The 16,833-nt window shown below is 41.1% G+C and overlaps 1 protein-coding gene across 1 annotated transcript in view; it reads left to right on the top strand.

Moving 5' to 3' along the window:
* si:dkey-106n21.1 (solute carrier family 23 member 2) overlaps positions 1-16,833 on the top strand; it is an 81,335-nt gene that overhangs the window by 47,687 nt on the left and 16,815 nt on the right. Inside the window, exons 7-8 of the mRNA XM_038280454.1 lie at positions 294-450; positions 10,288-10,541. Of these exons, the coding sequence (XP_038136382.1) occupies positions 294-450; positions 10,288-10,541 (411 nt within the window). The remainder of the gene's footprint in view (positions 1-293; positions 451-10,287; positions 10,542-16,833) is intronic.

Genomic DNA, 16,833 nt, shown 5'->3' with positions numbered 1-16,833 from the left:
CTTTTTATAGCTTGGACATAATCGGCAGTGGAAACAGAATTAGTTTCAAATTCTTCTGCATTTTGAACACACTACATTAACAGTTAAGAATGTAAAAGTGTTTGCCCTATTAGGCTGCACTCCCAATCAAAACCAGTTGTGCTCTATTAATGGAAAATCTTTTTAAAATATATATATATACTTACTTCTTTCTTTTTCCATCTTTTTAGAGGACATGGTTGTAAACAGTTATTTATTAGCTTTTATTCAAAAAAATAAATGACTGGAAACGTTGTCCGTTTTCCTGATTTCAGGCTTTGTTTGGAATGTGTGGTGCCTGGCTGGTCTGCTTTTTACTAACCGCCTTTGATGTCCTGCCCTTAAACTCTACTGAGTATGGCTTCTCAGCAAGAACCGACATCAATCTTAATGCTGTGACCAACTCGCCGTGGTTCCATATGCCTTATCCAGGTAAGGGCCTGATAATAATGCTGTGTGTAATGATGCTTTCATGGGATATCTTGCCTTTGAGCCAACTTACTGTTGGCAGCCTACTTAAAGATCAGGAAACTCATACATTGGCGACCAACATTTGGATGTCAAATCTAATTTTACTTCAAATTAACCTTCTTTCCATGAACATGAGAAAATGCAGACTGGATTTATCAGGGGAATCTTTTGAAATTTAAGGCACTGCATGGGTAAAAATTAAATGAGTTTTAGCAAAATAAGCACAAAAAAAACAGTTTATTTTATTTTTTTGGTTTTTATTGTAAAACTATTCACTTTATAATTATTGTAGATGTCTTTAATTCCTCAATGAATAAGGTGAAACCATTACCTATCAAAGTATATTGATTAAGTTTTGTAAATGTGTTAACATCCCTTAAACCAAACCATCAAACTGTCAAAGTCTCTACTTGTATGAAAGTGATGACACAAGCTGATTCTTTAAAAAAATTAAGAGCTTTTAATCAGCAAACCCTTTTTTTCCCCTAAATCCTGTAAAATGAATCAAGGGTGTACATAGTTTTTGCTAAATGACTGGATGTAAAACCCACTAATTTAAGTGGAAATCATTATTTTTACCTATAATACCCTCTTTAGTGAGTAAGCCCTGGCTATGACTAGTCAGATGAACGGAATCCAACAGCTGTTTCAAATCCTGTAAATGTAAGTTGAAGATTTCAAGTATAAACCTAAGAGATATGTTTTCTATTAGTAACACTACACAGAGGCGTGCACAGACATTTTGGGGGGCAGGTGCTCAGGAGGGGGGGGGGCACTTTTTAGCGCACGTGTAACACTTAATTATAAAAAAAAATAAACGCATGTTGAATGAAATTTGACTTTTATTTGTAACATTCTCTAAACGTGAGTGGAAAAAAGTCACATCACCAACAGAACAGACTAAAGCATACTTCTTTCATCTGGCTCATCTCCCTGTTTTCCCTCACCCTGCTGTTCTCCCTCATCCTGGTCTTTTTCTGTCTCTGTGTCTTCCCTGAACTCTTCCTCATCTCCTGTCCAGTTATATGTTGATGGTATAGAGCTTCCCTGCTGTGACTGGCTACAATATATTAATAATAACCATCATGACAATAATAATAATAATGATAATAATAATAATAATAATAATAATAATAATAATAGCTTTAACAAATATGTCACATTAGTTTAAATAATGGGCTATTAGGGCAACATGACTGGAAGTCTTGTCACGTCGATATGACTTATGGTAGCCTACAAAATAATAGCTATTTTAATACCTGCAACACAAACCACTTAAAAATAAAATGTGAACAGCTTTAAGATTTTTCAATATGATTAACCCTCCTTTCTTGGCATTGTGCTGCAATTACTAAATCAATATACAATTAAGACAATAAAGAGACCAAAATGTGTTAATTTATGTTGCCTAACAAAACCTATACAACAGAAAACGTTTGTCTTAACACATAGATTTGTACAGAAGAGGATTAGGGCCACTGAAAAAAAAAAAAAGTTAACTGATTTTTAAATTTTATTTCAGTTTAACATGGGAAAAAGTCAGAATTCTGACTTTTTTATTGTCAGAATTCTGAGATTAAAGTCAGAATACTGAGCAAAAAGTCAGAATTCTCAGCAAAAAGTCAGAATTATGAGAAAAAAGTTAGAATTATGAGATTAAAGTCAGCATTCTGACTTTTTTCCCATACTAAACTGAAATAAAATTTAAAAATCAGTTAACTTATTTTTTTTTTTTCAGTGGCCCTAATCCTCTTCCGTAGATTTGCAATTGCAAACTCTACCAAAAATTATTTGTAGCCTATGTGGTCGTCCTCACGTTATCTGTCATTGACTTGGGCTACAGTGTAAAACTTTCAGAATCAGAATCAGGTTTATTGCCATTGTTAGTGAAGGAGTTCACAAACTAGGATTTTTTTATGGTACAATCGTGCAACATGAAACATATAAAACTGTGGGTATACGTCATGCAATAAAATAGACTAATGTATACACTTAAGATAAAAAATATGGATACAAAATATAAAAAGTAAAATAGCATCTTACAAGGAGACAACTAGTTTATCTGGTGACCAGTCGGCAAAATGCGTGTTTGGTGCTGCTGAATGAGACATTTTAATGCACAACAAAATGATTCTGCTTGATCTGTATATTACCTGGCTAATGGGGCACGGGAGAAGCAGCCTGTCAGCGACCGTTCCTGCTATCTGAAAACTGCTATGATGCAGCGCATCTGGCATGCCCTGCGGGCGACCGAGCGAGTTCACGTGACAAAGGAAGAGAGAGAGGCTGGTCGTTTGTGCGCAAGTAGGTCGGTCATTTCGGGGCATTGTTTCAGTCGTTTTTAATGGCTCAGGTTTTCAAAAGATAATTTCAAAACCGACCTCAGTAAAATCTTAATAATATTAATAATAATAATAAAATAAAAAACGAGTTTCAAAAGGGCATTTTCTTTGATAGAGGGCAAACTTCCTAGTGCTTTTTGAGCACTGTTGAGTATTTCAGTGAGACATCTAACCATGTAAAAATATTTCAATCTGAAAAACTCACAGAGAGAGAAAGATGCAATTAGAAGAGTTTATTGATACAACAGTTTGAACTTTGGCGCTCAGGCCTCGGCAGGAAACAAACGCTGATTTATACTTTAATGCAGATAAACTGATGTATGAGAATAAGGATATTCCCCCCCCAAAATTGCCAAGGTTCAGGCCTGAGCGCCAGTATATGCAGAAAGCAGAGGGAGAAGGGTGAGTACAGAAGGACTTCATTATACACAGGCTGATACACGTGATAAATGAATAATCATGACAGGGATCATAGCAGTGAGCATGGTAGAGAGAAAATTAAGGAGCTTTGCAGAATGCTTAGCAGGAAGCATAGGAAACATTGCGGGGAGCATAGCAGAAGCAAGGCAGGAAACGACAGGGGATGTGGCGAGGAACATGACAGGGCATGTAGGGGACATGCAGGGAATATGCAGAGCAAGGTAGGGAGTATGGCAGGGAGCATAGAAGGGAACATTGTAGGTGGCAGGGCAGGAAGCATGGCAGGAATTATGGCAGGGACATGGCAGGGGACCACAGGGAGCATTGCAGGGAACACACAGGGAGCATGGCAGGGAACGAGGCAGGGAACAAGGCAGGAGACCACAGGGAGCATGGCAGGGAACACACAGGGAGCAGGCAGGAAGCATGGCTTGGAACACACAGGGAGCAGGCAGGAAGCATGGCTGGGAACACACAGGGAGCAGGCAGGAAGCATGGCAGGGAGCATGGCAGGGAACAAGGCCAGGGACCACAGGGAGCATAGCAGGGAGCATGGTGGGGAACACACAGGGAGCATGGCAGGGAACAAGGCCGGGGACCACAGGGAGCATAGCAGGGAGCATGGCAGGGAACAAGGCAGGGGACCACAGGGAGCATAGCAGGGAACAAGGCCGGGGACCACAGGGAGCATGGCAGGGAACACACAGGGAGCATGGCAGGCAGGTAAAGTGGCAGGGATCACACGGGGAGCATGGCAGGGCGCATGGCAGGGAACATGACTCACGGGGAGCATAGCGGGAAGCATGGCAGGGAACACGCAGGGAGCATGGCAGAATGCAAGGCGGGGAATGAGGCAGGGAACATGGCAGGGAACACACAGGGAGCATAGCAGGGTGCGTGGCAGGGAGCAATGATTTAGCAAAGATGAGAATATATTTTAAACCACAACCAGTATTCAAAGTTAGCTTACCTTACAGACAGAGAGAGCGTTGAGCTGCTCAGATTGAAGAGTATTCAGGGCGGATATAGGACGTATAGGCTGAAGAAGTCTTTCGGCCCAACTGCTGGAGAGAAGCCACAGAGACTCCACGAGCAGCTGCTTTGTGGCTGCCCCTATCCTACTGTAAATGAGTGGCTGGAATAAGGACTAGATGAAAAGCCACAGGATTCTAATAGAATTCTGAGATGATCTTGGAACCAGTGTGGTGACGCGGGAGAACCCTCGGGCGTGACAAAAGGGGCTTTGAAATGAGGGAAAAACTTTGGGCTTTTGTACAAATTTAAACATGGTGATAAACGGGCAAAAGGGGCCATCTGTACGTGCGATAGAAAAAGAACAAGGGCCTTTCCCTTTAGAATGTTTCAAGATATTTTGTAATGATCGATGTGGAAACGAAGATCCGAAAGAGACAAAAGTCGAGAATGATCGAAACGACTATTAGTTTAAGTGAAGCTAAACCTGATTTATGTAGAAACTAGAGGAAAGTAAGTGAGTAAGTGAGTTCCTCTAGCGGAGGAACGGGGTCGGAAGGAGATCGGCAGAAGACGAAGATGATGGAAGGTCTGAAATTTAAAACGAGAAAGAGCAACAGCAGCATGGTTAGAAAGACCAGGAACGTGTCGAGCAGAGATGATGAAGTTGTTAGAGACTGCTTGCCAAGTTATGCCTCTAATGAATGCATGAGAGATTGAGAGGAGCGACCTTTAGAGATGGCGTCAACGACTGCCATGTTGACGCAGAAGCGAATATGCGCTTTCTCCTCCAAAGCGGGCCCCACAGACGGCAAGCTACGGCTATAGGGTAAACCTCGCATAGCGCAGATGACTGAGAACTAGTAAAAGAGGGAGGCCACGAACCAGCAAACACCTGTCCTGAAAGAACCCCCCCAAAACCTACGGATGGGGCAGCATCCGTGAAAAATTGGAGTGTGTCAGCGTTTGAATGATGACATCATAGAAAATGATTTGCCGTTCCATTTACAAAGAAGTCTAGCCCAGAAGGAAAGATTGGAACGGCAACCTTCGTCCAGAGAAACCTAATTTAAGAGAGAGGGAACAGAGTTAGCTAGGTCAAGCAGTCGGGAAATGAAGGAACGACCTTGTGGAATGATGTGCATAGCAAAATTAAGGTGACCAAGCAAAGAAAGCAACTGACGTTTGGAAATAATTGATGCAGAGCTATGAGACTGAGAAAGCTCACGAATCCGAGACAGCTTGTCTGCGGGAAGGGATGCCATCATGGCCACTGAATCGAGAGCTATGCCTAGAAACACAATTTGTAACAGGGCCGATGGTTGTCTTCGGACAGGAGAACACCAAGTTGGTTAAAGAGCTTTTAGTTTGAGGAGTGATGAACTGGGCTGATGGAGGGAGGATCTATGCGTAGGAAATCATCCAGAGATGAAGAACGCATGGCAAAAGAGTAACATTAAGGAGAATCCAACACGGAGCTTCTAAGATTTTGTCAAACAGACAGGGACTGCTCCTGCAGCCGAAGGTGAGACGGACAGCAAAGTAGAACAGGGACTTCCATTTAGCTCCAAACAGGTGCCATTGAGAAGGGTGAATGGGAACAATTTTGAAAGCATCGAAAATGTCTGCTTTGGCCAGCCAGGCCCCTTGGCCAGTTATCTTAATGAGAGAAATAGCGTGGTCTACAGAAACGTAGTGAAGAGAGAAGGAGGAAAGAGGGAAGAGGCTATTTATGGAGGAGTGACGGCCAGAATGAGGGGCAGATAAGTCCAATATGAGCCTCTTTTTCCCGGAATATAGCGGGTAGCTACCACTAGGGGGCTCACACGGAAGGGAGCAAACGGAGAATGTTTTGAAAGGACCAATCATGAAACTCTTGGACACTTCTTGTGAAGCAGCTGATCTACAACGTCTGGTTCTTTTAAAGCGGATTGGAGATTAGGGAAGACGTGGGTGAGGGAGGGGGGGGGGGTTGTAGACTCCGACATGAAACCCTTAAAACAGACCGGTAAGAATGAAGTTGACGAAAGTGCGGTCGGGATGATGGGTAAGACAAAACGGCAATTCAGAAATAATGATGGGCGTAGAAAGATGACGGGCTATTAATGTTGAAGGTACGATTTCTCATGAACAGAGCACGGCGGGGACAGACGGACTTGGGAAGCGCGTCCTAGCAAAGCTGCAAATGTGGAGAAACTGCAATAAGGAAAGGTGCATGTACTTTCATTAAACTTATTACAGATGGGTCTGGAATTTAATATCTGGACGTTTCTACCTCGGCGGTCTGTGGGCTGGGCAAGTGTAGAAGAGAACGGAGGAGGAATAGATTGAGTGCTAGACTTAAAGGGTATAGATGGGCAAAACACGCTGAGGTGACAGGTTGAATGACAGGCAGAACAGGGGATGGACTGGGTCAGCATGATTAAAACATGTGTGTCCGAGACCGACCAGTCCAGATGAACTCCGGATTGGGCCAAGGTTGCAGCTGCTTTAGTAGCAAATGATTTGTGATATTAATAAAAGAGGTTATTGCCGAATTTGATGTGAAGATCTGCTATTAATGCAAGATAATTGTCTAGGTCGACCCTGCAGTCTGATAAACTGAGCAAAGAATGTCCCGGAAGATGCTGGACGCTGCTAGAAATTGGCCAATGGTGAGGTCTTTGGATAAGCGGGGATCGGATGATTTGAAAACAGCTGTAATGTCACCTGCTGAGGTGACTTGATGTTCAACTTCACAGGAGGGAAGGATGAGTGAAACTAAATTAACATATTTCCCTTGTATAATATTGGAACAGAGGCGAGGAGAAACGTTAGAATACATAGGAATATATGAACTGCCAGGACGGAAAGGGCGGGGACAAAGCATAATGAGCAGAATGTATAAAAGAAAATTATAATAGAAACATGGTTAGATACATCTTACCTAGAGCTGGCCCGGGGCAGGCGTAGGCGTGTGAATGTAGGAGGAGGAGGGAGGGGATCCGACTGCGAAGCTGAAGGCAGTGAAGATGTGGCAGTGTGGGGATTCCCAAGGCTTGAAGACGTGCAGACAGAGTCAGAACGGAGCGATTTAGAGAGTTCGCATAGTGAAGCAAAAACTGGTCAACGGCGGGAGGATTGTGGAAAGGTGGAGCCGCTATGGATTGAGAAGCTAACATGGTGGGAACATCTAAAGAAGGACCTGGGTTTGCGTCGGAACGAAGAGAGTGACCGGGCGCTACGGCGGCTGGAGATGGGGTAGAGCTGGGACGTCCTCTGCTGCGTTTGGCGGGGGGGGCGGCGGAGGATTTACATGACCGCTTACGACCTGGATTCGGCGCAGACGGAGGAGCGGATGGAGGGGGGAAGGAGATGAATCTTGATGAGGCAAAAGGGAGGCTAACTGAGAAAGTTGAGCTGAGACTAAGTCGGAGCCTGGCAAAATGCCCCTGGAGCGCAGTGCGGAGGACAGAGATGAGAGAGCGGCTAGACGGGAACTTCTTCGAGCCGGAGGATTTGGAGGTAAGTTGATTTGTCTGAATCAAAGTCCGACATAGGAGCGACGGATCTTGCGCTTGTTGAAGAGCAGGCCTAGAGATGATTTGGAGTGGCTTTTAAGTTGTGTGCTGGAAGATGATTGGCATCGAGGAAATGTAGCTTGAAGCGGATTGGCTGCATCGGAGGCGGATCAGCCTCAGATTGAATGGAAGTAATCAGAGTTTCTTCAGTTGAATTTCCGCCTTAGCTTCATGCTATTTTTAAGATGGACAGTTTTTAGATTTGATGCAGTCATGCAAAAAGGTAATCTATCTCTATGAATTGAAGTTTGCTCCATTATTGTTGTAAGCAAAAACAAAAAATATATTTGGTGAAACAAATAAAAATAAAATGCAATCCTGAAATCTCTGAAAAATGTATGTATTAAAAAATGTTTTAAGAGTAACACTGCTGTTTAATCAAAATCTTTTTTTATTACTTTTTCTGAGACTTTTTTATTTAGTAATTATATAAATGTATTTTTTATTTCTCTTTTTAAGAATGATTTTTAAAAATGTCATTCATCATTCATTTGTTTTTACATGCAGACCAATAGAAAACCTGTGTAGGAGAAAATATAAAACATAAAAGCAAAATTGAAGCAAAATTGAAAATACAATGTGGGTTAAGAGTAAAGTTACTCTAAAAACCTTTTTTCAATTGAAAACTTTTAACGGTTTTATGTCTGGAATGCTTGTTTTCTAATTTCCATTATAAAATGCGTCTTTTGTTGCAATTCTCGCTCAAAAGCTTGGAAGTTACTACTCCTAACAGGAAAACGCAGATCCATCCACCAACTCATATGCCATCATCCATATTAACCAGGGAACCCCAGGGTTTAAAAGTTTACAGCTCAAGATGCATGTTCTCACACTGTGAGACCCGACGCTCTGATGCGATCTACCTGCTTACACTGTACGTCTAAAAACCATGTCAGACTCAGCTCCACAGTGAGATGGCGCTAATCAGACTTGACTATCAATAGCCAAACGAGTAGAGAAGGAATATGAAACTCACAAAAAAAAAAATAAAACGCACTACTGCCTTGGCAATTTGTGCAATTTTGTATGCTGAAAGCCATGACTGAGCAAACGTGGCTACTGGAAAAAACTCCATTTCACTTGCATCCCCGTCATGCTTTTGTGTTTTCATCTGAGAGGAAAAAGAAGAAGAAAAATCCTTGTTTGAGCATGCCCACTGAGCGATTTGCCCCTCGCTACCCTCTGTACACTACAAAGAAACTCTGAGCTCAGCTCAAATGTGCCACAGATAGCTTCTAGAAATCCTGCTAATGTCCAGCTTTTTTATGGAATAACTTGTATGATTCATTTGTTCCTGTCATAGAGCAGGACAGAGGCACCCAGTATTCACAGCGAGACAGACGACAGTGCGATAATTCAAAGCCTTTATTCAACAGAACTGGGATGTGAATCCAAGGTATAAGCGGTTAGGGCTGGGAGCCGCCCATCACTGGAAACTCTAGTTGGAGAAAAACACAGATTAGTGACAATGATAATCTGACGGAGGGTGATTATCCATTTAAGTCACTAACCTGGTTCAACAGTTTAGTCCATCTCCAGAAAACGATGTAGGATCCAGCTGGTGGGCTGCCAACGAGATGCAGCGGGCACCGCCAAGAGTGTCCCAGATGCTGCAGCCCCGGAGAACAGATCAGAACAAGAAGTTTCAGAGGTCCAGGAGTACAGAGCCCATTCAGGGGTACCGATCGAAACAGGGACAGGCTGGTTCGTGGTTCCAGGAGTCCACAGATAGTTCAGGTAGAACATTCAGATGGGAACAGGCAGGCTCAGTGGTTGAGAGGCAGAACAGTTCATCAGGATATCAGGAACACTACAGAACGCTAAAAAAAAATGCTCTCTCCACTGAGCCAAGACAGGAACAGGGCACGCTCAGTGGATAAGAGGCCGATCGGGAAATCAGAAACAATACAGAACACTAAAAACACCCTCTCTCCACTGGCCCCTGAGAACGAGCACTAGAACAAGAACATCAGCAGCATAATCTCACCATGATGGCTGGAACTGAGCCGTATGAATTGAAGCAGCAGCAGGTGGATTAAATGAGCAGTAATGAACCACTGGACAGAGTTAGACAGGTTAATGGACTGAGCAATTAGGTCAACCATCAGTGCCCACATCATGACAGTTCCGGGATAAGGGCTAAGGGGATTTATGAAAACAGAAATTCTGAGCATAGAGGTTTTAACCTCAAAACTTATTCCAAATTCTGACTTATCCCACTTACTGAGTTGGATGAGTCAATACAATGGCATTCTGAAGAAGGCTACAAATACCTGTTTCAGTCCCTTCTTTTTTTGTACACAAGTTTGCTTTCAAAGAATATATCATCCACCAGTTGTTTTAAAACATTGTCATTTGAATGTGCTAACAGTAACGCAAGAACCAATCCTATTTTTAATAAAATGTTAATATAATGAAGCGAAAATAAAAAATAAAACAATCAGTTTCTTTTGAAACAAGGTTTTGGAAAGTTTAATTATGTCTATTTTGTTTCCGGTCCACAGGTCAGTGGGGCATGCCCACTGTAAGTTTGTCCTCAGTGTTGGGAATGATGGCAGGCGTCTTGGCATCTACCATGGAATCCATTGGTGACTATTATGCTTGTGCACGTTTGTCTGGTGCTCCTCCACCACCCACTCACGCCATCAACCGCGGCATCGGTGTTGAGGGCATCGGCTGTGTCCTGGCTGCAATCTGGGGTACTGGAAATGGCACAACTTCCTTCAGCCAAAACATTGCTGCACTTGGAATTACCAAGGTATTTGGCTTCAATTGGTACTATTGGCTAGCCCAATTTAACTATTTTCAGTATACAAACACAAACGTTGATGTTTTGGGTTTTGCTCTTACTTTATTTAATAAACCAGGAATTAAGTAAAAAAATCAAAGCATGCATCTGAATTCAGATCTCTTTAGTTTGAACTAAATCATTTAGTTTGGCAGCTATACTTACTGTAAACATAGTAGTTAAATAACATAACTCGTGCTGTCAGACATGAACGCTGTAATGCTGAGCAAAAATGGAAAAAGGAAAAACTACAAGTTTCTTTTCAAGTATTCAGGGACTGCTGGCGACATTATCAAACAACTGTGAAAATGCTAAAAGGGCATATCTGTCTAATATTATTCTGTCTGTCACAAACTGCATGCTTAGTTCCAAATATTGGCTCAGCTCTTAATTCAAAGCAGACAGTTGGTACAAAGGCTTCTCCCACTGCTTGTGAAAAAATGTCTTCACTTCTTCATTGATAAAATCTCTTCTGAAGAGATTTTATCTCTTGAGGAGTGTTGGCCTAGTGGTTAGAGCAGTGCGCTTGTGCTCTGAGAAGGTTGCAAGTACCTATTCTGATCCCCACAGCCTCCACTCTGGGTCCCTAAGCAAGACCCTTTACCCCACACTGCTCCCTGGGTGCTGCACAATTGCAGCCCACTGCTCCCCAAGGGAATGGGTTAATGGCAGAGGTAAATTTCTCCAGTGTGAGATAAATAAAGTTCAATTATAAATATTATTTAGCTCTTTTGAGAGTTTTTAATGATATCATTTTAGCCACAGACCCTGGTGACTGTGTTATGCTTGTGCTTTTATATTTAACTGCTGCATTCGACACTGTGATCCACAAAGTCTTGATCTCTGGTTTGGAACAGTGGGTGGGCATCAGCGGCATAGCTTTGGAGTGATTCAGGTCATATTTGGCTGATTGAACTTTCTGTGTCAGCCTTAATGACTCTTACTTCCTCCTCTGCTCCTCTATCATGTGGTGTCCCCCAGGGACCAGTCCTGGGTTGCCACTCCAGTGCATTGTGTACAAGAATGATTTAAGTTTTTAATATTAAAATCACTTAAAGGAGAATTCCGGTTTTTAACACTTTTAGCCCATTTTCTGTAGTGTCCAGGATGAAATCGAATGATCGACACCAAAATTTTGACAACTGGTCCTGTCTCTGCTTCTTGGCTCATGCAGAATCCCCCCCTGGCTGCTTTAGAATGGCTTCCATTGTGCATGTCCGATAATGTCCTTAAAACAACCTTAAACGTTCTTTTTTTAAAATATGCTACTCACCAGCTCGTCAGCGTCGTCGAGGTGCTAACGTCTCTGTTAAACACTTTAAAAAACTCTGAAAATGGAATACGAAAGGTGGATTCTTGATTCTCGACGTCGGAGTACACAGAGTGAAGCGAAAAGACTACAACTGTGTAAACAGGCCCCATTTCCGTTTCTGGTGGCAGGGGAATATTGACTATTCCAACAGAACTCAATGGGATTTACAAAATGCTAAATAAAACACTACAGGAACGTTTTTTCTTTACGAAACTTTTTTTGGAACGTCATTGAACAGCGCTGACGACCCGGTGAGTAGCATATTTAAAAAAAAGAACGTTTAAGGTTGTTTTAAGGACATTATCGGACATGCACAATGGAAGCCATTCTAAAGCAGCCAGGGGGGGATTCTGCATGAGCCAAAAAGCAGAGACAGGACCAATTGTCAAAATTTTGGTGTCGATCATTCGATTTCATCCTGGACACTACAGAAAATTGGCTAAAAGTGTTAAAAACCGGAATTCTCCTTTAAGGAGATGGACACGCGCTATGCAGTAGCTGCATGATTTGTCGGGTACACTTGCAACCCGCAGTCTCCACCTCTCCAGCCTCTGTAACCACTACCAAGGGAGTACTAGCAGAAATCCTTTAGACACTGGCTTGGTTGAACATCTGCCTTCACTTACTGTACACCAAATGGTAGTGTTGTGTTTCAGTTCCCAGCCAACTGTGCTGCTATGTAAATACAAAAAAACGTTGGAGTTTTACAGGTTTCTCGAATGTTCCCTACCGTTATGAACTAAACAAAGTGCAGAAATATTTTTCTAGTTGTAACATTAAGCCATTTTGTCTTTTTGTCCTCCCCATCATAGCGTTTTTGAGTAATAAATGAGAATTTATCCATTTTAAGAGCCATTGCTATCCAATGTAAATAATCGCTGACCTTATTCAGCTGGAAATATGTAGCAGAATTAGCTTGCTAGCGTGATTGTATTTATTCTCTAGGTTCATATTTATTACACACTACACTTGACTACAGCCAAACAGTCAGATTATTAAACCATCAGCTATCATTTGTATTGGTTGTTTGGTAAGCCAATTAAATTGTTTGATCCGAAATCAATGGCTTCGTTTTTGAAGAAAATGTTGGTTAATCCAACCGACACTGGTTTAACTGACTATTGGTAGTTTTTCAGAGCAATCCATTCTTAGAGTGTGGGGGACCTACATACATATACATCTCAGGTGTGAGAATCAGAGACAAAGGATGCTATTTTGAAAGATTCATAAAAAGAAAGAAGTTGTAAAAAAAAAAACAAGTGATACATTTTGTTGTTGATTTCTTTTTCTTCAGTAAAAAAAAAAAATTAAATCCCTAAATTGTCCTACAATAGGGAAATTCCCTCTCTGCATTTGACCCATCCCCTTGGGGAGCAGTTGGCCGCCATTGAGTGGCACCCAGGCAGCAGTGTGGGGTTAAGTGTTATGCTCTGGAACCCAGAGTGGAATCTGTGGGGCTCAAACCGGGTACTTGCAACTTTCTCAGAGCACAAGGGCAATGCTCTAACCACTAACCACATACTAGAATCTTTGAAACATCAAATTTTATGGATGAATGGGAATCTGAATGTAAGGCAGCACAAAAAACTAAACTCAACACAGAAAGGGCTACAAGAGTTTATAAGATTAATACATTTTATTTTATCAATAAAACATCCACCCACATCACATTTAATTAAAATCCAACAGACCAAAAAATATCTAGCTCCCCTGCTGTAAACAAATGAATATAAAACGCATAACAACTGTATATGCAAATTGATTTATTTTCAGAAATTACTATTAGTTCATATCATAATTTAGAAGGTATATTTAATTATCTTACAGTTCATAATTAAATAGTACATAAAAATCTTAATTGATGGATTAAACAAAAAATAAGTTATACATTTATTAATTATTTATTGTTACATTTAAAGGTATGTGTATTTAATTCACTTTACAATTCATTATTAAATGGTACAGATATTCATTTCATAATACATTCATTTATCTAAAGACATATTTATTTCTTTTTTTCCCCTTTTATTAAATTTCCATAGTAAACAAGCTAATGTAAACCTACTCTAATTATTCATTGAAATACCTTCTCACGAAGGGCGTTGGCGGATTTCTGACAATGCACAAAACATTTGATTTGTTAAACCTGTTTTGGAGTAACGTTTCCCCTTTTCATCAGCATTGATGTTTTTTGGACATGTGCCGAGTGAATCACAACCATGTTTGGCACCATAAAAATTAACTGCTAATTGAAACTGTAGAATGAGAGGCTTCACTGAGTTCCTCATAAAAGAAACTGGATTATTCCATAAGAAAAAAAAAGCATGAAGGGATTCCCCTTTAAAACAGCTGAAAGACTTTTACAGAGTCATTTAAGCAGCAAGGTTATGTGACGTCAGACATTCATTGCATTGTTCAGACATGTTAGAGATGAGAGAAAGTATAATTTATATGAAACAGAAACTGTCTACCGTCACAAGTTAATCATATACAGCTGTGACAGTCTTGCAATCTATTCTACTAAAGGTACATTTACTAGTGTTGCGCCAATGCCATTTTTTGGCCCCAATATAATACTCGATATCTGGCTGTGCAGTACTGGCCAATACCGATACCATCTCTTTGAAATTGATACGTGTGTGTATATATGAAGAACTGCATACTACTTGGATGTAAAATAATTGCCATCATGGCTTTGTCAAGCTGCTGCCTACCTTTGTGAAGCCGGAAAAAGACTAATACAAAGTGAATCCAGAAGAACTTTTTATTGCCTACCTGGAATGGGTGGCAATAGTTTAATAAACTTTTGGCTCTCAAAAGGGTTTCGATGCCCTATTTGTTGGCACTCGCCTATACCGATATCACCATTTTAGTGCTGGATCGGGGCCCCGCCCGACACTGGTATCGTTATAGGTGCAACACTAACATTTACTGAGAGTAATTGTATCATACAACAGAGTGTTTAATTATTGTTACAAGTAATGAAAATTTGAAAAAAGGCAATCCAGAAATAAAACTTTGCAAAATGTTTATTAAAAATAGGGTTTAAGACTGGTTTCATTTTTTTTAAATCAATTTTTCATATATTATACTTTTTGAAATTTTAGTTTTTATAAATATGACTTCACAGATTTCTTAAAAGATTTAATATTTAAATTTTTTTGATTTATGTTTCTCAGATTGAGTTATAGGGATTACTGTATACATTTTCAAATAGCTTCATGTCTTGGGGCGGGCGTTTATCTGGAGTAAGGGGCGACGACCCATTTGTATTGGTATGCTGGACATTCGCAACAACTTAAGTTAAAAGTGAGCGTTTGCACTGGACTTTGTCATGATGGGTTATGGAGGCAAGCCCAAGATGCAGAACACACACGGAGGAGGCAGGGAAAAAGTTCAAATGTTTAATAAAGTTCTGAAACAAAAGGTTAAAGTACTGAGACTGGAATGGATCAGGGGCTGGTTCACTGGAGTCTTGACTGGGACTGGAGACTGTTGGCTAGCAGAGTTCATGAGAGGCTAGCATCTAGCTTCAGGCTTAGCAAGGCAGTACTAGATTTGAGCTTCCAGCTCACAGCAGAGAACAACAGGGGATTAGCACAAAGGATTCTTCTAGCTTAGCTTCCATCTCACAGCAGAGAACAACAGAAGAAATAACACGAAGGATTCTTCAGGCTGAGCTTCCAGCTCTTAGCAGGGAACGACGGGGAAAATCCACATATGACTCTTGAAGCTGATTCCACGTAGGTACCTCCAGGGAAACTCCACATAGGAGTCTTAGGTTACATCCACGTAGGAATCTCCGGGTTGGCTCACCAGGGCAGACTAGCAGGTTAGGCTCTCCTAGAGCTTCTGGCTTGAGACTGGTTTCCTGTGATGCAGCTCTTCCTGAGCTTCAGACCAGAGACAGGGTTCCAGAGGGGCAGCTCCTCCTGAGCTTCAGACCAGAGACAGGTTTCCTGTGAGGCACAGACAAAGGAGAGATTAGAATCGGAATCTCACACTAGAGATTCAATCAAAACAGAGACTCAGAAGCTAACCAACTAAGATCAACACTGCGGCGTGGAAGCAAGGTCAGGCAGGAGCTTATAAAGGAGAGGTCTTCTGATGAGAGGATTAGCAACAGGTGTGCAGGAAGGTTCCAGCTCCAGAAGACCCACGGCGCACTCTGCTGGAGACAGTGGGTATTCTCCAGATCCCCACAGTAACGCCAACCCTAAGGGAAAAATGGCAAAGAGCAGAAGAGGATCCTCGGCGCCCTCTGGTGGGCAAGCCTGAGGATCCCAACAGACTTGAAGTGAAGAAAATATGATCTGTGAAACGCAATTTGAAAAGAATACAATGTATATAATACTCAATCTGAAAAGGAGAAGTTGGAAGAAACATTGAAAATATTAAATATGTATAGTATAAGAAGTTATAAAAGAAATAGGAAAAAATAATTTGAAAACATAAAATTATTTGAAAAACAAAATGATGTTGGAGTAAGAGCCTAAAACTGAAAAAAAATCATAATTTGAAATTAACTGAGAGAAACGGTTATTCTCAAAAAACCCTTTTTCTGATGTTTCATTTCAAATTATAAATTAGAAAGCTTCTTCTTTGTTTGGAAATTAATGGAACAAGATTTACTCAATTTAAAAATGCATCGTAGAATAAACAAAATGTAGTCTTAAGACATGGTGACCTTAATTAGAGTCATAGAATGAGTTTTCACCAAGATTGTCTGTTTTTTGTGATGTAATTACTTCAAAATCGTCAAATACTTTTCATGATCATCCAGCGAATTCTCTAGAAGCCATTTTTCTACCAGCTGTCAGGGAGTATGAAAGCTGACAATGGGGCAGAGCTGCATTATTTCAATTTCAATTCAATTCAGTTTATTTATATAGCGCCAAATTCACAACATATGTCATCTCGAGGCACTTTACAGTTCAACCAGATCATACA

This window comes from Cyprinodon tularosa, unplaced genomic scaffold (assembly GCF_016077235.1).
Source record: "Cyprinodon tularosa strain WSP-4 unplaced genomic scaffold, ASM1607723v1 ctg160, whole genome shotgun sequence".
In the NCBI taxonomy this organism is placed as follows: Eukaryota; Metazoa; Chordata; class Actinopteri; order Cyprinodontiformes; family Cyprinodontidae; genus Cyprinodon; species Cyprinodon tularosa.
Note: the sequence above shows the minus strand (reverse complement) of the source record. Positions and strands in the feature narration are given on the sequence as shown.